Raw genomic sequence first — 25,199 nt, 5'->3', positions numbered from 1 at the left:
GCCATGGGACTCCAAGGGGAGCGTGTGAGGCCATGTCACTCCCATTCTGCTCCTTTCCCTGGAATCACATGGACAAGTCCAAACAATTCCCCCTTTCTGCTATCAATCCTCGCCCTGTCAACCTAGAGGGCAAGAATTTTGTTTGCTGAGAAGATCAAGAAGCCCAGAGGAGGGCTTCCCTGGTGGCGCAGTGGTTGAGAGTTCGCCTGCCGATGCAGGGGACACGAGTTTGTGCCCCAGTTCGGGAGGATCCCACATGCCGCAGAGCGGCTGGGCCCGTGAGCCATGGCCGCTGAGCCTGCGCGTCCGGAGCCTGTGCTCCGCAATGGGAGAGGCCACAACAGTGAGAGGCCCGCGTACAGCAAAAAAAAAAAAGCCCAGAGGAAGACAGAGAAAGAGCAGCTCTGAGAAGACTGCAGCCTGCTGGAGGTCACTTGGAAGGAGGTGGGGTCAGCAGAGGCTCTAGTCCTCCAACCTCTTGCAATTCTGGGAGGGGGGGGTTGGTAGCGTGGGGGGTGGTGGCGTGGGGGGGGCAGGGAGACCTTTCACTGGGGGTGTGGTTCCTGAAAGGCCACCACCAGCCCCGTCAGTCCAAGCCAGTGCCTTGTTCTGCTCAGCTCTGAGACCCTCGAGCTGGGACCCCAGTCGCCATCAGGATTGTTTTAAAAATAAAATATATGACCATGTGGAGTGGTCCCTCTCTCAGGGAGGGACCAACACAATATTGGTGCAGTTGTTTTCCCTGAATGGTCCTCATCTGTTGCTCTTTCTTGAAAGACTGAATATTCCATAAGACCATAACACAAAGATCATCTCTGATGGGGTACAGATGACACTAAGGTGCCACCATTTAAAAATGTCAGCAAGGAGAGGGATGTCTCAAAATTCCCTTCTGTTTCCTGGTGGGATTCCTAACAGGAGAGCCGTCGGGAAAAACAGTGACTAATCACAGGTGCTCCTCAAATATTCTCAAGTATCACAGCACTGTCACCACCTAAGTGAAAGGAGCTTTGGCACATAGTAGGGTACTCAGTAAAACACTGTCTGATCGTTATTTATCTGTTGGGAAAGAATCTGATGAACTTTGTCTTTATATTGAAAAGTTCTTTGAGTGCCTCTTCAGATGTACTTAGGTAACTCACACATTAAAGTCTAAAATATAATTGGATTGGAAATGCATATATAAACAAGCAGCATTAACCTGTTTAATCACGTTTCCAATAGAGAGTCCAGAAGTGCTTGGAAACCTCACCTGCAGATACTTATAATTAAAAATCACCATTCCTCCTGTTATTGTAGATCATGGGTATTGGATTTGGATCCAGGAACATGAAGTGGATTTTAAAATTTTTATTTATTTATTTTTTGCGGTACGTGGGGCTCTCACTGTTGTGGCCTCTCCCGTTGCGGAGCACAGGTTCCGGACGCGCAGGCTCAGCGGCCATGGCTCACGGGCCTAGCTGCTCCGCGGCATGTGGGATCTTCCCGGACAGGGGCACGAACCCGTGTCCCCTGTATCGGCAGGCGGACTCTCAACCACTGCGCCACCAGGGAAGCCCACGAAGTGGGTTTATTTTGATGTGCATTTTTTTTCTGGATGAAGGAGCCACAACTTTCATCAAATTATCAAAGGCTTTGCAAGCCCAAAAAAAGGTTAGGAATCGCTGCTGCTGATGACTGAGGTTTCAGGAGGCACTCAGATTGCTCAATACCTGATTGCGTAATTTCCTTCTCTTTCCAACTTTCAGGCCCAGAAGGGATGTGAGAATTCCCCACGCTTAAGTTATTCTGACATACAGTAACAACTCTTTGGAGTCGTGTTATTTAAAAACCAATTTTTACAAAGGAACAGTATAAAAATAGACACTTGGGAAGGTTTTGAGTTTACGCCTACATGGTGTGCAACTCTGTACTTTTTCTTAATCACTTCCTCTCACTTATCTCCTGCCCCAGTTAGCTTCCTCTCCCTGGTACTTGGGATCCATCCCAGGCAGCCACAACGACAGATTCCCACAGCAGAGAAATTAACCATGTGTGAAAGAGATTTTAGATAAAAGTAGATAACTCGTCTCCAGCCCCTGCAGAGGTCAATTGAATACCATGTGATCACCACACTAAATGACACCTTTGGACTACCTGGTGGGGCCCAAAGCCCCAGTTAAACAGAGACACTTATCAGGCATGATATTCCAAGAGCTCAGAGATCACTTCCCAAGAAACCAGAGAAAAGGCCAGCCCTCTATTTGGGTAAGGTCGATTCTTCATTACACTTATTTTAAAACTCTCCCTAAAATGAGAGTGAAAAGATTAAAAAGAAAAAAGAATAGATGAAAGAGAAGCCACAAATGATAAGTCCTGAGGTTTACTGCAAAAATTAGAGGCTGCCTTTGTAGACTGTTTGAGAAAACCCCCAAAGTCCCTGGGGTGTCCTTTCTACTAGAGAAACGCAACAAAGACAGCTATTCCCTTACCTCCGGAAGGTTCCTAGGAATGCCTGCAGCGCGGACTCAGAGGAAAGAGCACCCTCGTCAACAAGCAGTGTCCTCACAGGTACCAGGCTCCAGTGGAGGATCACCTAGAAGCTGGATCCCTCTGATCTGATGAGCAAGGCCTGGGGCCACATCTGCATCCCCTTTGCTGAGTCGACAAGAGGGTCCTGTGCTTTGAAGTTGCACATTAATACTGAACTCTCCAGGAAAAACCCTGGGGGAAGAGGCTCTAACCCCTAGCAGAGCCAGCATTTGGCTCCAGGTTTGGAGGTGCTGTGAGCCCCTATGACATGTAAAATGGCATGTGTGATTTTTGGCAAAGACGCTCTGTGACTTTAAACAGATTCCGAAATGGGTTTGTGACTTCCCCATGATACGGGCACCCCAGGACTCTGTAAGGAAGAGGCTATGCAGGCACATCTTTTCAGAAAACTTACTTCATCTTCTCAGTCAGTTGCTGAAGATACTGCGGGAAAAACTATTTAGAAGGTCTAAAAAAATCAGGATGTGGTCGCAAGCAAAATTTGTCCTGCAACCTGCTTCTGTTCCATGTAAAAATAAGTAATTCTCAACCAAAGTTCACTGTAGCAAATGTGTCCATTTAAAACACACACACACATACACACACAATAAGAGTTTTTAGTTGCCTTGTTTTCAAAGTCACGATGTAAAAGACCTGCAAAGCTTCCTATTTCAGCCACAAATGTCAGGGAAAAAGGAGCGCCCTAATCTCGGAAGTGGTAACGATCTTGTCGATGAGGAAATACCAGGCATCAAATATTGAGATTTTAGAGTATTTTAATGTCCATTTCTTCAGTGGGTGCATTTTGAAATTATTAGGATTAACAACTTAAAAAGGGTAGAGCAAAGGAAAGATGGAGAACGCAAACAATTGGTTTTCGCAGATTTAATTTTCAGATTCTAGGCATGACGTGATTTTTCGAAACAACCACCAAAAAGTGCTTACTTCGAAAGTCTAGAAATGCAAACGCGGACAGATCTTTGGAAACTACAAATCACTACAGTCCACATAATGGGGAAGCACGCGGCCCTTTGGCTCTCAATGTCAAGTGCAAATGTGCAGGGGTCTCCACAGCACAGTCAGGGTAACGGAGCCGTGAGCAGCCTCCAAGCTCTGTGAGGGTTTCATAATTGATGCTCTGCATTTGTTTGCATTGGATGCAATTATTTGTGTTTGTTTGTATATATTTATACATATATAATTTGATCTGACCTGAGGCCAAGAAGAACTAGCAATTGCAACTCAAAGCAACTATTTACACACATTCAATTCTGAAGTATTGCTTCCTGCCCTAAGTTCACAGGAGGTATTGCCGCTCTGAAGAACGCCTCCACCTAATCGGAAGCGCTTGAACCCGCTGCTCAGAAGCCCGTCTGTCTTCAGCCACCGTCTGCTCAATGCCCACCGAGTCAGAGGCCTGGCGCTGCGGGTGCAGGCACTCCGTGGTTCTGTGCTGAGGTATGCTTCCAAGCAGGGGCTGGGAAGGACCTGGGTCACTGGTGGCCCAAGGAGAACATCTGTACTGGCTGCTTAGGAAGGCTCGCTCGGGGTGTTTTTTTAAAGACAATTTAAACCGTCCACAAAGGCTTCTATTTGCACAATGCTGAACTGGACAGGTGGACGTCACCACTCTCTCCCTGCATCCGCAGCCTCTTGGCTTCCCAGGAATCGCAGGAGGGGAAGGGAAAAAAAAAAAAAGTTTGATAGGGAGGAAGCGTGAGCAGAGATGAACTCTGTGGAGCATGTTTTGAGTGGAACAGCAGAGACACGGGGAACAGCAGGAAGCACCCAGGCCCCTAGCCGCCGCCAAAGCTGCAGAGCCTGGAGCCAGATGGCGGAGGGCGAGGCCCACACTCAACACACGTCTTAATACTGATGGAAGGAACCCCTGACATGCCCACAAGCCTGACAGACAAGGAGAGCATCAGGTAGTGTTTTTCAGAAAAAAATAAAATCTCTGCAGGATTTTATAAGAATACATTCTTTAGAAGAGGTAATGTCACAGTCATCCTTTCTCCATTTCTCTAGCATTGGGAAGACCAACAATCTGACAGTAAAACCTGAAGGCAAATCTCCCTGGGCGTGGAGATCCTGGCTACAACCGTACTGCCGGGGTCCGTGCCATGCATGTCCCTGGGGAGCTGGGGGATCAGAATCAATACTTCATGATGCCGGGAAGGGCAGATTCTGTACGTATTTGTTGAGGAGTGATAACAGGACTTAATGCAGATGTGAAATCTACACAGAGATTTACCAGTGAAAAGAAAATACACAGGGCACATCGGAGAAGACCTTACACAGAGCAGGAGCCAGTCCTCAAATATCCCATGAGCTGCAGCCACCTTAAGAATGAGGTGTCATATGACTATGACAGGGCAACTCTGGCCTGAGTTCAATCCTACATAAACTTCAGACTCAGTGTGGCAAAACGTAATTACAAGCAGGGTTAGCAACAAAGGGCACAGAAGCAATTTCCTTGGGTTTTCTGTACTTCCCCGGTTCCATACCTCATTTCCATCCAGACAATTCTGTCCCTACTTACAGGGTAAGAGCTCCATTTAAATAGGGCTGGGATCCACTCACCAGGCTCAACCCCACCACAAATGGGTCCTGCACAGGCTGAGAACAGGAAAGGATGGAGAAGCTTTCTGAATGTGGAAGCCAAGCGCTGCCCGCGGCCCTGGTGCCCTGCCCAGAACTGCTTCACAGCGAGCCGGTTCTGATCCCACCCCTGTCGTGAGCAGACCCCCTGGGTGGGGGGCAGAAGCAGGGCTTTTGCTTTAAAAGTGGTGGCCGAGGGCTTCCCCGACCCAGAGTGTGCAGGCCGTGCCCAGTGGGGTCCTGCTCAGCCCCTGGCGGGGGAGGCGGCCCAGAGTAGCTGAAGCACTAACGGACACCTTCTCATCCTTCTGCTGTGCCCTCTGTGACCACACCCCGCCCCCTCAGCCTACTTCCCTTCCCCAGACAGAATGACCCGGCAACCCTCCCCAAGACACACACGTTTCCTGATAAATAAATAAATAAATAAATGCAACCCTTGGATGTTTATTTTGCGTTTCCTCTCAGTTGAGTCAGCTTCCAAGACAAGTCCCTCCTCCGCTCCAGCTGGAAGACCCCTTGGGGCGGGGGCAGAATGAAAAAGGGCTTTTAGATACCTGAGGCCTGGGTTCATGAGCTGTGAGGCCGGTAAGCATTTGGAATCTCGGCCTGCACGAGGAGGAAGCCCTAAAGCCGCTGGGTGTGGGGGGCGGTGGGTGCAGTCATAGCCCCTGAGGGCCCGGCTGGCTTGGAAGGCGCAGGTCAGGGGACACCGGTGTCCTGGCTGATGGCCCTCTACGGTCCTCAGCCTGCACCCCCCAGCATCCCCACCCAGTGAGTTACTGGCACTTGATCTCAGATTCATGAATGCAAGTGTGTGTGCGTCTATGTGTTTACATAGAAAGGTCAGGTCACTGGAAAAACACTAGTACGTATACAGAAAAAAACCTCAAAAACATTGTATTAGCAAAAAAAAAAAAGTGTCTCGTGAGAAAAAGCAATAAAAATAATATTTTAACCACAGCTTCTGTTTTAACGTCCACCACCACCCAGCGCCACACCCTGGCCGCACCTTCCCTGGACTCCAGGCCGTGCCAGCCCCTGAAGGCACTTGTTCTCCACACTGCCAAATGGTCACACCAAGGGGGAAGAGGAAAAAAATGGATGAAGATGAACCCTGAATAACTGTGATCCACACAGAAGTTAGGGCTGCAATGACCACAGGACACCACGTCCGGGGACGGGTACTGTGGAACCTGGACGGACAGAGCACCGCGGGCGGCGCTGGGCCGCATCACGCCCTCTTTGAGACGTTGAGCTTGGTGAGTTCATTGGCTTCCTCCACCCCTGCTTCTTCACAGTCGCTTTTCTCTATGGCTTTGCTGAACCTACACCTTTCTTCGGCTTTGATGGGCTCCTTCCAGGGTTTCTTAGAAGACGGGTGAGTGTCCCTGGCCTGTGTGTTGTTCTCGGAGCCCAGGGACACCTGGTCCGGGTTCTGTACGGAAGGCACCAGGTTGGTGATCTCGTCCGTGGGGGAGCGTCCGATGCTGCCGTCCACCTGGACTCGGATGTCGGGGGAGATGGAGAGCTGGTGCTGCGGCACCATCCCGTTGTCCGTGCACTTGGGGTACAGGTAGGTCTTCATCTGGCCTTTGCCCTTGACGTTCACCGTCCCTCTGTAGTCGAAGTCGTAGCCCATCTTGCTCAGGACGCGGTAGCTTTCCTCGCTGACCTGGATGCGGCACTCCACCCCCGTGGTGTCCATCCTGCTGGCGATGTTGACCGTGTCTCCCCAGATGTCGTACAGCAGCTTGGTGGTGCCAATGACGCCTGCCGTCAGGGGCCCATGGTTGAAGCCCACCCTGAGCTTGAAGTTGAACCAGAGCATGTTATTGTTGAAGTCGTCCACCACGCGCATCATCTCCTTGGCGAACTCAAACAGGATCTGCAGGTGCTCCTGCGGGTGGCTGCCGTCACAGCACTGTGTGGCGTTCAGCCCCGACGCGGCCATGTATGTGGCCCCGATGGTCTTGATCTTCTCGATGCTGCTGTAGTCCGGCTTGCTCAGGAGCTCGTCGAAGTCCCCGATCAGCTCGTTGAGGACCCGGTAGCACTCCTTGCCGCCCTCGTAGTTCTCCTCATAGAACTCGCTGAAGTTGACGATGCTGGCGAAGATGACTCCTCCGTTGTCGTGGTTCTTGGAGTAGGTCTGGGAGACCTTCAGCTGCTCGGCCACGTGGTAGGGGATGATGTTTCTCAGCAGCCAGTCGGCCTGGTCCCTCATGCTCTGGATCTTAGTGCGGTGCAGGTCCGCCTCCACGTCCCCGTGGTAGTGTAGGCGGTAGCTGACTTCGAATTCTCGATTCAGGAACCAGACCAACAAGAGCAGGAGGAAGAAGACAAGAATCACCTCCTGGCCGATCAGGCTGGCTGGGCTCCTGCTGTCGTGCGGCAGCGAGGCGTTGCACGGATTCCTCTCGGAGCTGGAGAGGAAAGAGAGGACAAAGGATGTGCCTTCTGAAATGCATCTTTAAGGGAAAGGTTACTGCCCAGTGCTTCCAGGTTCTGAACCAGCCCAGCTAACCAGCATCCTGCACAGAGTTTTGTGCAGCTCAAACCTTCAACCACCTGCAGCTGCAGAGTGACCTGTTTCTGTTTAGAAAGATGTGGCGTGATAAAGAGTCACTCTTGTAAGATTCCTGTAATGAGTGCTTTGTACTTGCTTTGTTTTTCAGAAGTCTTTAGCTCCTTGATTTTTAAAATCTTTTCTTTTTTCCCAACTTTTTATTTTGAAAAATCTCAACCTTACAAAAAGGTTAAGAGACTGGCAAAACAAACATTTGTATACCCTTCTCCTGGATGCAACAATTGCCAACATTGTGCTACTCTGCTGTTTCCCTCTGTCAACACAAACTGCACATGCGCACACACACTCCCACAGGCATACTTTGCTGAACAGTCTGAAAGTAAGCTGCAGACATCAGGCCACTTCAATCCTGAAGAGTTCAGTACGAATCTCCTAAGAAAAAGGACGTCTCCCTATGGAATCACACCACCACTGTCACACCCAAGAAATTTCACGTCCTCTGATACACTCTGATATAATTCCCCTGCCCCCTCCCTCCCACCCGCCCTGGGGTTAGTTCTGTTTTGCCAAAGTCATTTAAGATAACTTAACCATTTTTAAAAATAATATAAAATGTATACTTTTAAGAGTAACACACTGTAAGAAACTCAAACAGCATAAACAATGGAAAATAACTGTCTTTCCCATGAGGTAACCTTCCTGTTGCGCACTATTCTAACACACGGCTGTGCTGTAACAACCAGTCCCCTGCAGACGGCGATCAGCTGTGTCCATCTTTGACTACTAGGAACGAGGTTACAGTGGATATTCCCGAGTGTCTTTGTGCATATGAATGAGCCTGTCTGTGGGATAAACTCCTGGAAGTGGAACTGCTGAGTCATTTAAAATACACTTAGAATTCCGTTAGAAATTTCCAAACTGCCCTTCTAAGGGCTGAGCCCATTTCTATTCCCTCTGATGACCAAGTCTACTTGGTCTGTTCTACAGTTCCACGGTGCCGAAGGGCCACAGCTTGGGATCCCAGGACTGAAGATTAGCGTGGGCAGTCTCTTCTAAAGTTTATTCTTTAAATATAATTTTTTCACTTAAAAATACTACATACTCATCACATAAAATTTAGGGTGAAAGTAGAAAGAAAAAAGATTCACCCATCATCACACCATCCAGAGGCGATCACTGTTAATGTTTGTTGAATTTCCTTCTCATCTCTCTTTTATCTGTTTACAACGCTGTGATTGCTCTGCTCATGTAAACTGTACCCTGATGTACTCTAAAATGCACAGAGCAGGCCGCTAGATTTTACATAACAATGGTCTGGGTCACTTATATGAATATAATTATACATGGAACAGATGGACCCTGAGTTTAGAGAGTACCATGGCACAGAAAGCTCAATTCTACCATCAGAGTGTTTTTTAATGAATTTTAATGTTACCTGTACTTAGGCATATTAAAAATAATGAAACTGACCAATCGGGTCATAACGCCTTCCATGAAACACAGTCACAAAAGCCTGGCTTTGGAGTAACGATGCCTGGACTGTGACCGGGCTGGCCCCCCACAGAGCTCTGAGAGCCTTGGGCAGGTCACACCATCTTTCAGGTCTCAGTTTCCTCACGAGTAAACTGAAGATGGGCTGGAGTATTGCTAAGTCTCTACCGGCCTAAGGGTCTGTGCAGAAAGGGCCTGAGGCTATGTCTGTAGAACCAGCAGGGTGCCCTAGGCTGGCATTGGGGAGCTTGGATTTGGGGAGGGTTCCCACCAGTCCTTGATGAGAGGGGCTCACCGTGCCTGGACTGTTTGTACAAACAACATGGTTTCTGCACCTGCCCTCCTTCCGAAAATCTGGAATTTTGGTACATGCCAGGCAGAGGGTGCCTATGTGACCAGCCACCAAGAAAAACCCTGGAGTCTCTGATGGGCTTCCCAGGAGGGTGCTTCACACGTGCTGTCACAGCTCATCGCTGGAAGAATTAAGTGCATCTCATACAACTCCACTGGGAGAGGACTCTTGAACGCTGGCGCCTGGTTTCCTCTGGACTCTGTCTCATGCACTTTTGTTCTCTGCTGATTTTGCTCTGTGTCCTTTTGCTGTAATAAACCACAGCCACGGGTACAACCATGTGCTGAGTCTTGAGTCCTCCAAGTGAATGATCAGACCTGAGGGTGGTCTTGGGGACCCTGACAGAGGTTCTATGACTTAATGCCTAAGAACCAGGAACCCAAAACAGCCTCTATGGCAAGATGCACCACACTTCACTCATTTATTTTGCCAACTGTCATTTAAACAAATGGCAGTACTTACTATGAATCTAAAGTACTAAACAAAATAACTATTTTAGATACTAAAACAGATCTATGTCCAGCCCCTCAAGCCCTCTTGTTGGCTCAGAGTAGGGAGAGAATCTGGAGGGAGTGAGTCTTCTCTACATGAGCCCATTTCCTTGGCTTAGGAGTTGACCTTTCCTCCGGTTTCTCCAAAGTGGTAACACTGAGGAACAGCTTCTTTATTAGGAGACGTCACCAAGGCTTAAGGTCATCCTAGAACCAGGCATTGTAGAACCCGGTGGTAGAACTGGGTGGCGTGTCTCGGTTTCCTCAATTGTGCTGTAGCTAAAGCCGGCAGTGTGGCCTGAGCCTGGGATGGGCAAGGCCAGTGCCCTCTGGGTGGAGAAGAATACGAAACGTGGGCAGGTGTGACAGGGAAAGGGAAACAACTGCACTGCTTGCTTTTACCTTTGCTTAAAAGGAAGGGTCCTAATGCACAGGCTGACATGTTGTGCTCAAGGGGCTGCCTTGCAACAGAAGATCTGTAACCAGCGGGTGAGAGAATTATATTTCCACTCTACAACCTGTACTTCTTATCCTACTGCAGAAGGAACAAGGAAGGCAATGGTTCTACTCCTAAATTCAAATAGTAAAGGGCAGTCCCAAAAGGAGGAATTTTGTGACTAAATGCAAGAGATAACTTAATAGATGGACAAATGGAAGTCAGAGTAAAATACAGTATAGTTCATTATCACGGAAAAGCGGGATTACAAAATAGAGAAAAACAGAAAACAAAGACCACTCGTTCTAGCCAGCTCAACATGGGATGCATTAAAATTTTGGTATATTTCCATGCCATTTAAAATCTACGCCTAGGATGGGGACGGGATGCACTAAGAGGAGGCATAAGGGGGGCTTCTGGGTAATGTTCTATTTCTTGGTCTGGGTGGCAGTTAAACGGGTGTGTTCACTAGTGAAAATTCACTGAGCTGTCCTCATGATCTGGAGGCTTTTCTGTGTATGTGTTATATGTCAAAAGAAAGTTAACTTAAAAAAGGATATTAGGTGTTTTGCTACTAAATCTTATAATTGTCAATCATACACAGAAACATCTGTATTCTGTTTTTGTTCTATTGTCACTTTAATTCTCCTTCCCAACATCTAAATGTCCACAGGTATTTAATTTTTTAATTGTAGAAACAGAGAAAAAATCATCACTCATCATTAGATCGTAAGTATCACATATCTTACTTTTTTTATAATACAATGAAATACCTAGCTGTAGCTATAAGACCTATGTAATTTCACATAATAAATGAAAAATGAAAACCATAAATGCTTTCCACATTGCTGCATTTTAACAGTTGTAATATTTGGGTATATGTATCATAATTTAATTAATTTCTTTTTTACTGACAACTGAAGTTGCTGATGAACTTTCAATATTATCAATCAGATGTTCAATATTTTGGGGCATGCAGCCTTTACCAAATGCTGAATTAGTTCCTCAGCAGATAAGCAAAAACAGAATTATTAGTTTAAAGGTGATGGACATTTTTATGACTATGTTTTATAGATTGCCAAATTACTTTCCAAAACTACTGTACCATTCTGAAAAGTAATAAGGCATGGCAGAAAAAGCATGGCCTGGTAGTGAGGGAGGCCAGCGTCTGAACACTGCCAGTGTCCATAGGCAGGTTCCTTCTCTGAGCTTCAGCTTTCTTATCTGGAAAATGGGGACAAAGTTACCTAATATATCAGGTTACTGTGTAGATTAAACAAACCTATATTAAACACCATCAATTCATATATGTGCCACACCCTGGCCTCCACTGGGTATTCACATGGTAACATTTTGAAGGTATGATTTGAAGATCAGAAGGAATTCTGTAGTTATTTAATAGTGCAATGACTTGTGTAGTAGCCTATTTATCTTCTACTACATTTCCTCTTTTGTGATTTTTTTGGTCTTTTATCTACACAGGTCTTAATTAGCTCTTTACATAACAGTCTCACAAATATTTTTTTCAGTCTGCTTTTATCACCCCCTCGGTCAGTCTTATTTTTTTGTGCGTGTGGTTCTATTTATTATTTGTAAGATTGGAAAGTTATCTCTGTCTTAGAAGCTTGAGAACTGCTTAATTTTATTTTTTCTAGACGTTTATATAGTTTTATATAATTTAAAAAATTTTGACTCCAATTTATTTAGAATTAATTTTGATGTTTATAGTAAAGCAAGGGCCCAACATTTATTTGTTTCAAATTTCTAGTCGGTTATTTCAAAATATTTTAGGGAATAAATTTTCTTTGATTTGTGAGATCTCCTTTGTAACATTCTAATGTCTTATATAAAATTAAACCAAATCTAACACAGGAAACCCTTGCTTTTTGAAAGTTCGCTTTTCACCGCTTTGCTTTGATGAAAGACCTACATTAGTACCTGTTTTTGCTAATGAAAGAAATCTGAAGGGGATTTTTGCCTTTAAAAAAAAGGCAAAAAGCAAAACTAATGTTCAGCATTTGTTTCTCAGTGAGTGTTACAGAGGCAGCGCCATCCTGAGAGGCAGGAGTGGCCCCGCCAAGCTCCTTCCCTGGAACCACACTGAGCATCGCAGCATCAGCCACCACAGCTCTGAACTGTGTCTGTGAGCATCTGTGCTTTACCTCAACTTACTCTGTGCCTCCGTTAGCAAGCTGTGTCCTAACGAAACTGCTTCTTCACTTTTTGGCTTAGGAAAGTTTTCACAGGAACGCTCTACTTTCAGAGAGTGGGAGAAACCTGCCTATGTCTTTTTTTAAAAAAATTAATTAATTAGGCTGTGCGGAGTATTAGTTGCAGTAGTCGGGATCTTTGTTGCCATGTACAGGATCTTCAGCTGCGGGATCTGACCAGGGATTGAACCTGGGCCCCCTGCATTGGAAGCATGGAGTCTTAACCGCTGGACCACCAGGGAAGTCCCCTGCCTATGTCTTAACAATTATTCATTTTCCCAAAGATATTATAAGTATGAACTGATATTTTAACAAATAGATATCTTCCACTTACTCTTGTAAGAATGCATATGTTGTTTTTTTTAATTCAAGATACAACTGTTTTTCAGGAAACTTAGAAATAACCAGCAGTAATAATACAGTTACACCCATTTATTCAGATATAGACACAATGTTAAAAGCTTACCTGAAATTCTGTACTGCATCCAGGTGTGAAATTATTATGGAACTGAAATTAAAATGCAGAAAACTATTATTATAAAAAGCAAAGAGGGCATTATACAAAGCAATCTGAGAAGAGTTTAAATAAAAACAACTTTCCTATTTTTAAGGTGGAGATCAAGGTAGAAAGTTAAGGATAGTAAATTTCAATTATAATTTGATGCTGTGTGTTAATGAAGAATAACAAAATGGTAAAGACAACAATGTAAAAGCCTTTATATCAGCTGTGGAAAGTAGGCACAACCACTAAAAAGCGAAATCAAGGAAGAGTCTCTAAGGACTTCATTTTGCTGTTAAGGACTTATCTATGGTGTCGTGTCCTACAGGCTAGAAACTTCAGTCATGTTCAAACAGCAAAGTCTACTGACAAAGGATCAATTTCAAAAGGCCCCGCTGGAGGCGTTGGCAGATTACTTACTGGAGAAGCCAGACTTTGCTATTGGTGATGCCCAAAGCAATCAAACCCCAATTTTAAGGCATCAAAACCACACCTAACTAGAGACCTCTCTCTTGGTGCTTGGGAAGGTACCCAAGACACCCAGCCCCATTCTCTCCACATGCTGCACAGCTTCCTCTGGGGTCATGTTACCCAGCGTCCACTCAGGCCCACAAATCACCCAAACCTCTCCACCCGGGGCAAGTGCCCTGATGCTTCGTCCTTCAGGTCCCCCAGCCTTGCTCCCTGCAAAGGGGACGTTGCAGAGCACCTGTGAGCAGCTCTCCTGGGCAACAAAGGCCAGTGAGGGCTCAGAGTGGCTTTTTTTGATTACAGGAGGTATTAAATGACTTCACAGAAAAGGAAAGAAAAGCAAGAGCTACACACAAACTGTCCTCTTCTTACCCTGTCCAGACGTGACTGTGACACTGCTGTAACCCACGTGTCTGTGTCTCCCCAAAGCTGGAAGAGTCCCCCCCGCCAGCTTCACAGGAGTTGAGTTTATGTTTTGTCCTCCCCACATGTTCCCTACGCTGGGTTCGGCTCAGCAGTGACAGGGTGGACAGGCTGAAAAGATTCTGCGTGAATGCGGGTGTACTGGGTCCAGCAGAGATTCAACCGCCAGCCCTACCTCAAGACCTGCTATTTGATTTCTAGGTGAAAAGGCGATGGATGGGTTCCCTATCGCTACGGCTCTCTAGATCCAAGTGGAAAAGGCCTGCACCAGTGACTAAATGACACTGTGAATGGCTGATGGGGTATTTGTGTTGGATCTAAAAGGTTAAAAGTCAGATTGTTGAATTTCATGCTCTTGGGAAAGAGCTTTATAATGACCATAATTCCAAAAGGCCGCACCTTCAGAAAGGAAAAATGACACTTTGTTTTGCTTAAAGTAATTTAACTATTCATTAAAGTTTCCTTTCAAATGCTGAATGACATTTCTATTTCCTTTTTGATCTTAATTTGCAGAGAACTTGAATACCTTTCATGTGGTTATTATTTCATGAAGTAAACTGAGGAAGGACACTCACCCTGCCCATTACTGACCACTGCTTTGGTAATACCCAAAAGGCACTATGGTAATTTCATCTGATATTGAGACAACTTGGACCACTTTCTACTTCTGAGTTTACTAAAGCAATGGTTCTTGGCAACAGTAATACCATTCCTAGGGGGCATTTTGGAAACACTGGGGGCCCCTCTGATTGTTTGGGGAGCCAGGAATGTTAGATGCCCCGCAAAGCACAATAGAGAAATGTCCCATGTAACTTTGAAATATCCTGCTAACCTAAACCCACTGTAATTTTAAATAAATGATTCTTTAATATGTGCTAACATAAAACATAAGCAATTACACAAAAAGTCCAACATTTAGGAGAAGTCTGTTACAGAAACAGAAGTTTAATGGCTTTGAGACATTCCCCTGAAATTTCTGAATAAATTACTCACCGTGTGCACTCTGCTATCCAAGGTATCATCGTATTTCCAACTACATATTTAGTTGAAAAGGTTAAAAGCCACAAAACCAGTTGCAAATGTGCAACAGGTAATTTCAGACTCATTTTAACAGCTAAGAACCAAATGTGATTTAATTCGTAGAACACATGAAAGGTAGGGGTCTTACTGGATTTCATTAACAAAGGATGTTTTAAATATAGCACCTATCACTGCCATCCTCTATATTTTAATTTTTAAATTCTTTGTAGCACAGCAGTAAGAACACATCCTGCCCCCAGGGGTCTTCACAAAGCTCCTGTTTCTCTTCCCCACACCATCTGTGAGAGGGCTTTTTTTTTTTTTTTTTAAGATTTTGTTGTTGTTGTGAACCATTTTTAAAGCCTTTATTGAATTTGTTACAATACTGCTTCTGTTTTATGTTGGTTTTTTTGGCTGCGAGGCATGTGGGATATTAGCTCCCCGACCAGGGATCGAACCCACACCCGCTGCATTGGAAGGCGAAGTCTTTACCACTGGACCGCCAGGGAAGTCCCCGTGAGAGGGCTTTGAAGGCCATCTGAGTACCAGGGATGGAATCCACTCTTCAATATGTGGAAGGATTTCAAGATAAATGATAAATTTCCAGTGATTCGTCATTGCCCTAACGTTTCCTGTTACAACATGAAGAACTGTTATGACATGATATTTATGAATAAGGCCAGGTCACTCGCAAGACCATCATACTTCTTCATTTCCTCCACTTCAACAATCTGTAACCTGTCTCGGCACACTGGCCCTACTACACAAGGTTAGGACCAGCTTCCTCTTTTCATTTTTGTGTCACCTATACTTCTATTACTTCATTTTCTTGATAGTCTTGTACGAAACGGCTTCTGGTCCTACTTTCTTAAATTCAAACTTCTTCATCATAAGTACAGTCGACCCTCTGCGTCCACAGGTTGTGCATCTGCGGATTCAACCAACCTCAGACTGAAAATATTAGGGAAAAACAAAATCCCAGAAAGTTCAAAAAAAGCAAAACTTAAACTTGCCACATGCTGACAACTATTTACATAGCACTTACATTGTATTAGGTATTATAAGTAATCTTGAGATGATTTAAAGTATACAGGAGGGCATGAGTAGATTATATGAAAATATTCATATTATGCCATTTATAGAAGGAACTTGAGCATTCTTGAATTTTGGTATCCGAGGGGTGGTCTGGGAACCAATCCCCTGCAGATACCGAGGGACAACTGTGAGCTCAAGCGTGTGACTACTGCATGATGTCTGCTGGGGATGGTCACCCCAGGATGTCTGCAGGCAAATATTCAATACATATAATGTTATTAAAGTTATTTTCTTTTTCTTTCGTTTGTATATTACTCTTTGGGCATTTCATCAAGTTGTTGACTTTATGTGTGCTGAAAGCTATTTCATGTTGTGACAGGAAATGTCTGTTCGGGTGGAGTGCATTAGTCCTGACGAGAAAGTGCAAGTGACAGACACAACTCAACAGCAAAATCCAACAATCTGGTTAAAAAATGGACAGAGGATCTAAATAGACATTTTTCCAAAGTAGACAGAGATAGCCAATGGGTACATGAAAAGCTGCTCAACATCCCTAATCATCAGGGAAATGCAAACCAAAACCACAGTAAAACATCACCTCACACCCGTTAGAACAGGTAATATAAAAAAGACAAGAAATAGCAAGCGTTGTTGAAGATGTGAAGAGAAGCCTCGTGCACTATTGGTGGGAATGTAAATTGGTACAGCCACTATGGAAAACAGTATGTAGGCTCCCCCCAAATTAAAAACAGAACTATCATATGACCTAGCAGTTCCACTATTAGGAATATATCTGAAGGAAACAAAAACAGTAACTTGAAAAGACATCTGCACCCCCATGTTCATTACAGTACTATTTACAATAGTCAAGAGGGGAAGCAACCTAAGTGTCCATCAATGGATGAATGGATAAAGAAGATGTGGTATATATACAATGGAGTATTACTCAGCCATAAAAAAGAAGGAAAATCCTGCCATTTGTGACAACATAGACAGACCTTAAAAGCATTATGTTAAGTGAAATAAGTCAGACAGAGAAAGACAAATACCGTATGATCTCAGTTATATGTAGAATCTTAAGACAAACAAAAACCCCCATGAACTCATAGATACAGAGAACAGACTGGTGGTTGCCAGAGGCAGGGGTGGGAGGTGAGTGAAATGGGTGAAGGTGGTCAAAAGGTACAAATTTCCAGTTATAAAATAAATAAGTCCTGGGGAAGTAATGCACAGCATGGGGACCACAGTTAATGATACTGTACTGTATATTTGAAAGTTGCTGAGAAAGTAACATGTTTTGTTTTGTTTTTTGCCCATGCAGCATGGCTTGTGGGATCTTAGTTCCCTGACCAGGGATCGAACCCGCACCCTCGGCAGTGAAAGCTCAGAGTCCTAACCACTGGACCGGCAGGGAATTCCCCCAAGAGTAACTCTTAAAAGTTCTCATCACGAGAAAAAAATATTTGTGTGGTGATAAATGTTAACTAGACTTACTGTGGTAATTATTTCACAATATACACAAATATTAAATCATTACATAGTGCACCTGAAACTAATACGTTCTATGTCAATTATATTTCAATTAAAACAAAAAGAAAAAGTGAGAAGGAGAAGAAGAAAGGTGGTCCTTCTGTGGAGGGCACAGTGCACGTACCTGTCTGGGCAGAGGGAGACGTAGAGCAGCAGCAGGGGCCCGGCCCCGACGACTGTGGCCAAGGAGGACCTCATCCAGGAGCTGAGCTGGCAGAAGTTACAGTAGTGCACCACGGTGATCAGGACAGCCGAGCCCGTGAACACGGTAGACTGCAATGAGGGGCAGGCTCGGTGAGGACCCCAGGCCCCCTCCTTGCCACACGGACTCACCTGCCTTCCCTCCACCTGGGCATCCCAAGAGCAAACGACACGCTCACTTACCTGTCCTTCTGTTTAACAAAATATCTGGTGGTTTCAGGGACAGATCATAAATCATTAGATTAATTACCAGAGCTTTCGGTTACAAGTCTCACTGGCACTAAAATTCCTCTCCTGATGTGTGCAAATTGCACACGTCACATTGGAGGAGAGGAAAGGTAGACCGCCCTGGTTGAGAACTTCCACCGTGTAACCAGTTACCTCCCAAAGCCTGTCCTCCAGGCACCCTGCTGTGTGTCAGTGGAAATGTGATTTGGTTTTAAGTATCAAATGCAGCCAGTCCACCCAGTACTTCATGCTATACTCGCTGGCACCAAAAATATAATCTTCCACAGCAGGATGAATTCACTCTTTATGAGGTTTAACTTGGATGCTCCTTCCCTGATCAACAGCAGCTGATCCAGGTGCCAGTCAATTGTTTGTGCCAGTTCTGCAGACTAACATTATCTTTCTTTTTTTTAAACTTTTTAAAAAATATATAAAGTATAGTTGATGTATAATAGAATATTACCTTGTATCATCTGGAAACATGGGTCAGATGCTTCTTTGTAAAACGTGTAAGAAAATAACTGATTTGGGGGACTTCCCTGGTGGCGCAGTGGTTAAGAATCCGCCTGCCAATGCAGGGGACACGGGTTCGAGCCCTGGTCCAGGAAGATCCCACATGCTGCAGAGCAACAAAGCCCATGTGCCACAACTACTGAGCCTGCGCTCTACAGCCCGCAAGCCACAATACAGAGCACGTGTGCCACAACTACTGAAGCCTGAGTGCCTAGAGCCCATGCTCAACAAGAGAACAAGAGAAGCCACTGAGCAGAAACAAGAAGAACTACAATCCCGCAGCCTGTTGAACAAAAACCACATTCACAGAAAGACAGACAAAATGAAAAGGCAGAGGACTATGTACCAGAAGGAACAAGATAAAACCTCAGAAAAACAATTAAACGAAGTGGAGATAGGCAACCTTCCAGGAAAAAGAATTCAGAATAATGATAGTGAGGATGATCCAGGACCTCAGAAAAGGAATGGAGGCAAAGATCGAGAAGATGGAAGAAATGTTTAACAAAGACCTAGAAGAATTAAAGAACAAACAAACAGATGAACAATACAATAACTGAAATGAAAAAATACACTAGAAGGAATCAATAGCAGAATAACTGAGGCAGAAGAACGGATAAGTGACCTGGAACACAGAATGGCGGAATTCACTGCTGCGGAACAGAATAAAGAAAAAAGGATGAAAAGAAATGAAGACAGCCTAAGAGATCTCTGGGACAACATTAAACACACCAACATTCACATTATAGGGGTCCCAGAAGGAGAAGAGAGAGAGAAAGGACCCGAGAAAATATTTGAAGAGATTATAGTTGAAAACTTCCCTAACATGGGAAAGGAAATAGCCAACCAAGTCCAGGAAGCGCAGAATCCCAGGCAGGAAAAACTCAAGGAGAAACACACCGGGACACACAGTAAGCAAATTGACAAAAATTAAAGACAAAGAAAAATTATTAAAATCAACAAGGGAAAAATGACAAATAACATACAAGGGAACTCCATTAGGTTAACAGCTGATTTCTCAGCAGAAACTCTACAAGCCAGAAGGGAGTGGCATGATATACTTAAAGCGATGAAAGGGAAGAACCTACAACCAAGATTACTCTACCCAGCAAGGATCTCATTCAGATTCGCTGGAGAAATCAAAAGCTTTACAGACAAGCAAAAGCTAAGAGAATTCAGCACCACCAAACCAGCTCTACAACAAATGCTAAAGGAACTTCTCTAAAGGGGAAACACAAGAGAAGAAAAGGACCTACAAAAACAAACCCAAAACAATTAAGAAAATAGTAATAGGAACATACACATTGATAATTACCTTAAATGTGAATATGGATTAAATGTTCCAACCAAAAGACACAGGCTCACTGAATGGATACAAAAACAAGATGCATATATATGCTGTCTACTAGAGACCCACTTCAGACCTAGGGACACATGCAGACTGAAAGTAAGGGGATGGAAAAAGATATTCCATGCAAGTGGAAATCAAAAGAAAGCTGGAGTAGCAATACTCATATCAGATAAAATAGACTTTAAAATAAAGAATGTTACAAGAGACAAGGAAGGACACTACATAATGATCAAGGGATCAATCCAAGAAGAAGATATAACAATTGTAAATATTTATGCACCCAACAGAGGAGCACCTCAATACATAAGGCAAATGCTAACAGCTATAAAAGAGGAAATCAACAGTAACACAATAATAGTGGGGTACTTTAACACCTCACTTACACCAATGGACAGATCATCCAGACAGAAAATTCATAAGGAAACACAAGCTTTAAATGACACAATAGACCAGATAGATTAATTGATATTTATAGGACATTCCATCCAAAAACAGCAGATTACACTTTCTTCTCAAGTGCACACGGAACATTCTCCAGGATAGATCACATCTTGGGTCACAAATCAAACCTCGGTAAATTTAAGAAAATTGAAATCATATCAAGCATCTTTTCCAACTACAACACTATGAGATTAGAAATAAATTACAGGGAAAAAATGTAAAAAAACACAAACACATGGAGACTAAACAATATGTTACTAAATAACCAAGAGATTTCTGAAGAAATCAAAGAGGAAATCAAAAAGTACCTAGAGACAAATGACAACGAAAACACGATGATCCAAAACCTACGGAATGCAGCAAAAGCAGTTCTAAGAGGGAAGTTTATAGCAATACAGTCCTACCTCAAGAAAGAAGAAAAACCTCAAATAAACAATCTAACCTTACACCTAAAGGAACTACAGAAAGAAGAACAAACAAAACCCAAAGTTAGTAGAAGGAAAGAAATCATAAAGATCAGAGCAGAAATAAATGAAACAGAAACAAAGAAAACAGTAGCAAAGATCAATAAAACTAAAAGCTGATTCTTTGAGAAGATAAACAAAATTGATAAACCTTTAGCCAGACTCATCAGGAAAAAGAGGGAGAGGACTCAAATCAATAAAATTAGAAATGAAGAAGGAGAAGTTACAACAGACACTGCAGAAATACAAAGCATCATAAGAGACTACTACAAGTAACTCTATGCCAATAAAATGGACAACCTGGAAGAAATGGACAAATTCTTAGAAAGGTATAACCTTCCAAGACTGAACCAGGAAGAAACAGAAAATATGAACAGACCAATCACAAGTAACGAAATTGAAACTGCAATTAAAAATCTTCCAACAAACAAAAGTCCAGGACCAGATGCCTTCACAGGTGAATTCTATCAAACATTTAGAGAAGAGCTAGCACCCATCCTTCTCAAACTCTTCCAAAAATTGCAGAGGAAGGAACACTCCCAAACTCATTCTATGAGACCACCATCACCCGGATACCAAAACCAGACAAAGATACTACAATAAAAGAAAATCAGAGACCATTATCACTGATGAATATAGATTCAAAAATCCTTAACAAAATACTAGCAAACAGAATCCAACAATATATTAAAAGGATCATACACCATGATCAAATGGGATTTACCCCAGGAATACAAGGATTCTTCAATATACGCATATCAATCAATGTGATACACCATATTAACAAACTGAGGAAGAAAAACTATGTGGTCACCTCAACAGATGCAGAAAAAGCTTTTGACAAAATTCAACACCGATCATGATAAAAACTCTCCAGAAGGTGGGCACAGAGGGAACCTACCTCAACATAATAAAGGCCATATACGACAAACCCACAGCAAACATCATTCTCAATGGTGCAAAACTGAAAGCATTTCCTCTAAGAACAGGAACAAGGCAAGAGGGTCCACTCTCGCCACCATTATTCAACATAGTTTTGGAAATCCTAGCCTCGGCAATCAGAGAAGAAAAAGAAATAAAAGGAATACAAATTGGAAAAGAAGTAAAACTGTCACTGTTTGCAGATGACATACTATACATAGAGAATCCTAAAGATGCCACCAGAAAACTACTAGAGCTAATCAATGAATTTGGTAAAGTTGTAGGATACAAAATTAATGCACATAAATCTCTTGCATTCCTATACACTAACAACGAAAGATCAGAAAGAGAAATTAAGGAAACAATCCCATTCACCATTGCAACAAAAAGAATACGATACCTAGGAATAAACCTACCTAAGGAGGTGAAAGAGCTGTAGTCAGAAAACTATAAGACACTGATGAAAGAAGTCAAAGATGACACAAACGGAGAGATATACCATGTTCTTGGATTGGAAGAATCAATATTGTGAAAATGACTATACTACCCAAGGCAATCTACAGATTCAGCACAATCCCTATCAAATTACCAATGGCATTTTTTACAGAACTAGAACAAAGAAAATCTTAAAGTTTGTATGGAGACACAAAAGACCCCAAATAGCCAAAGCAATCTTGAGGGAAAAAACGGAGCTGGAGGAATCAGGCTTCCTGACTTCAGACTATACTACAAAGCTATGGTAATCAAGACAATATGGTACTGGCACAAAAACAGAAATATACAGATCAGTGGAACAGGATAGAAAGCCCAGAGATAAACCCACATACCTATGATCAACTAATCCATGACAAAGGCGGCAAGGATATACAATAGAGAAAACACAGTCTCTTCAATAAGTGGTGCTGGGAAAACTGGACAGCTACTTGTAAAAGAATGAAACTAGAACACTCCCTAACACCATAAACAAAAATAAACTCAAAATGGATTAAAGACCTAAATGTAAGGCCAGACACTATAAAACTCTTAGAGGAAAACATAGGAAGTACACTCTTTGACATAAATCACAGCAAGATCTTTTCTGACCCATCTCCTAGAGTAATGGAAATAAAAATAAACAAATGGGACCCAATGAAACTTAAAAGCTTTTGCATAGCAAAGGAAACTATAAACAAGACAAAAAGACAACCCTCAGAATGAAAGAAAATATTTGCAAACAATCAACGGAGAAAGGATTAATCTCCAAAATACATAAACAGCTCATGCAGCTCAATATTAAAAAAACAAACAACCCAATCAAAAAATGAAGACCTAATAGAAGACCTAAATAGACATTTCTCCAAATGAGACATACAGATGGCCAAGAGGCACATGAAAAGCTGCTCAACATCACTAATTATTAGAGAAATGCAAATCAAAACTACAATGAGGTATCACCTCACACCAGTTAGAATGGGCATCATCAAAAAATCTACAAACAACAAATGCTGGAGAGGGTGTGGATGGAGTAAAGGGAACTCTCTTGCACTGTTGGTGGGAATGCAAACTGATACAGCTACTATGGAGAACAGTATGGAGGTTCCTTAAAAAACTAAAAATAGTGACTAAACTAAAACCATATGACCCAGCAATCCCACTACTGGCCATACACCTAGAGAAAACCATAATTCAAAAAGACACATGCCCCCCAATATTCATTGCAGCACTATTTACCATAGCCAGGTCATGGAAGCAACCTAAATGCCCATTGACAGATGAATGGATAAAGAAGATGTGGTACTTATATACAATGGAATATTAGCCATAAAAAGGAACGAAACTGGGTCATTCGCGGAGATGTGGATGGACCTAGAGACTGTCATACAGAGTGAAGTAAGTCAGAAAGAGAAAAACAAATATCGCATATCAACGCATATATGTGGAATCTAGAAAAATGGTACAGATGAACCAGTTTGCACGGCATAAATAGAGGCAGAGATGTAGAGAACAAATGTATGGACACCAAGCGGGGAAAGCGGTGGTGGGGGTGGTGGTGGGATGAATTGGGAGATTGGGATTGACATGTATACACTAATATGTATAAAATAGATAACTAATAAGAACCTGCTGTATAAAAAAATGAAATTCGGAAAAAAAAAAAGAGAAGCCACCACATTGAGAAGCCCGCGCAGTGCAACGAAGAGTAGCCCCCGCTAGCCACAACTAGAGAAAGCCCGCGTGCAGCAACAAAGAACCAACACAGCCAAAATTAAATAAATAAAATAAATTTTAAAAATTAAAAAAAAAACGATTTGGGACTTGACGACACCAAGAGGGGTTGGAGAGGACACAGGTCCACCAGGGAATCTCCCCAGAGCAGCCCCTGGGCTGACCTCCCTGCCCGCTCCTCTGTCCCAGGCAAGTCTTTTAAAAAGACAAGTTCAAAGGACTAACAAAGAGTTTGCACCTCTTTAAGGGCCTATATTTAAATTGCTGTCCCAAGCCATCAGGCTTATATTTTTAAAAAGTGATCAGGGAGTCCAGAAAAGCACCGATACAAAATCACCAAGACTTTACTTACGTGTATGTTTGTCTCAAATTCGGAGGTGACATGTGAATAGACCGCGAGGGCGGGGAGGGACACCAGGATGGCCCCGATGAAATGGCGCGGGAGCCAGCCGGCTATCCACTCCAGCAGGCGCTTGGTACAAGCCATCACATCCTCCAGGAAGAACACCATCCTGGGAGCACGGGGAGAAAGGAGAAACGGGGTATCTGTGGGTGGGGGACCCAAAGCCAGGGCCACTCCCAACCCTGGCCTATGCTGTGGCTGCTGGTGTGGGTGGCGGGCAGAACCCCCGCCTCCTTTATTTTTGATCAATGGCAAGTAAACTGGACTCACTCAGCTCACCATACCGTATTTTAAGGTTACTTGCTGCATTCGGATAAGACGTGCTTGTAAAAGACAAGCATAGGCCTCTGTGAGTCTAAATGGAGCATGTAAGAACCAGGCAGGCAAATACTAACAGGTCCTGAAAAAGGTCACCTGTCACCTGTTACTGCCTGCTTCTAGGGAGGTCTCAAGTGGGTGGTTCAGGAGGTGTTCGGAATTTTGTGGGGCTTTTTTGGTGCCTCAATGGTTGCAGGTGCTACTGGCACCAACAGGCAGGAGCTGGGGATGGGTGATGTCCCGTGATGTACAGCGAGGCTCTGCCCTAAGCCCCACATGACTGCTACACACCCCCTGCTGACGATGACTTCAGCCTAGAGCCTAATTGCGTTTTGTTTACAAACAGAAAGTGGTTTCTGTATGGCAGTAACATACACTGAATTTTCCAGGAGTGCAGCTACTGGGTAAACCAAACAAGATTACCCGTAGTTTTATTTGGGACACCACCAAGAGTAGTCAGCATCTCAGAAACCACATCACAGGCTCCTGGGGCTCATACCACCAAACCCGCACACTCATAACAGTCCGCACTGGGAGCTGTCATATTATCAGTGCACAAG

The 25,199-nt window shown here is 43.7% G+C and overlaps 1 protein-coding gene across 5 annotated transcripts in view; it reads right to left on the bottom strand.

The window, feature by feature from the left end:
• Positions 1-553: 553 nt before the first annotated feature.
• Positions 554-25,199, bottom strand: part of ADCY9 (adenylate cyclase 9) — a 181,933-nt gene continuing 157,287 nt past the window's right edge. For 4 of the 5 annotated variants that reach the window (XM_022594743.3, XM_089896238.1, XM_030763626.2 and 1 more), the window contains 4 exons: positions 24,271-24,430; positions 17,722-17,870; positions 13,086-13,127; positions 554-7,535 (listed from right to left, as the gene is read on the bottom strand). In XM_022594743.3, the coding sequence (XP_022450451.2) occupies positions 6,344-7,535; positions 13,086-13,127; positions 17,722-17,870; positions 24,271-24,430 (1,543 nt within the window). In that variant the 3' untranslated portion in view covers positions 554-6,343. The remainder of the gene's footprint in view (positions 7,536-13,085; positions 13,128-17,721; positions 17,871-24,270; positions 24,431-25,199) is intronic. The other variant, XM_022594740.3, reaches the window with a different exon arrangement.

The sequence above is a fragment of the Delphinapterus leucas genome, chromosome 15 (assembly GCF_059928025.1).
Source record: "Delphinapterus leucas isolate spDelLeu-1000000601 "Yukka" chromosome 15, BTC_Dleu_Yukka2, whole genome shotgun sequence".
Classification (NCBI taxonomy): domain Eukaryota; kingdom Metazoa; phylum Chordata; class Mammalia; order Artiodactyla; family Monodontidae; genus Delphinapterus; species Delphinapterus leucas.
Note: the sequence above shows the minus strand (reverse complement) of the source record. Positions and strands in the feature narration are given on the sequence as shown.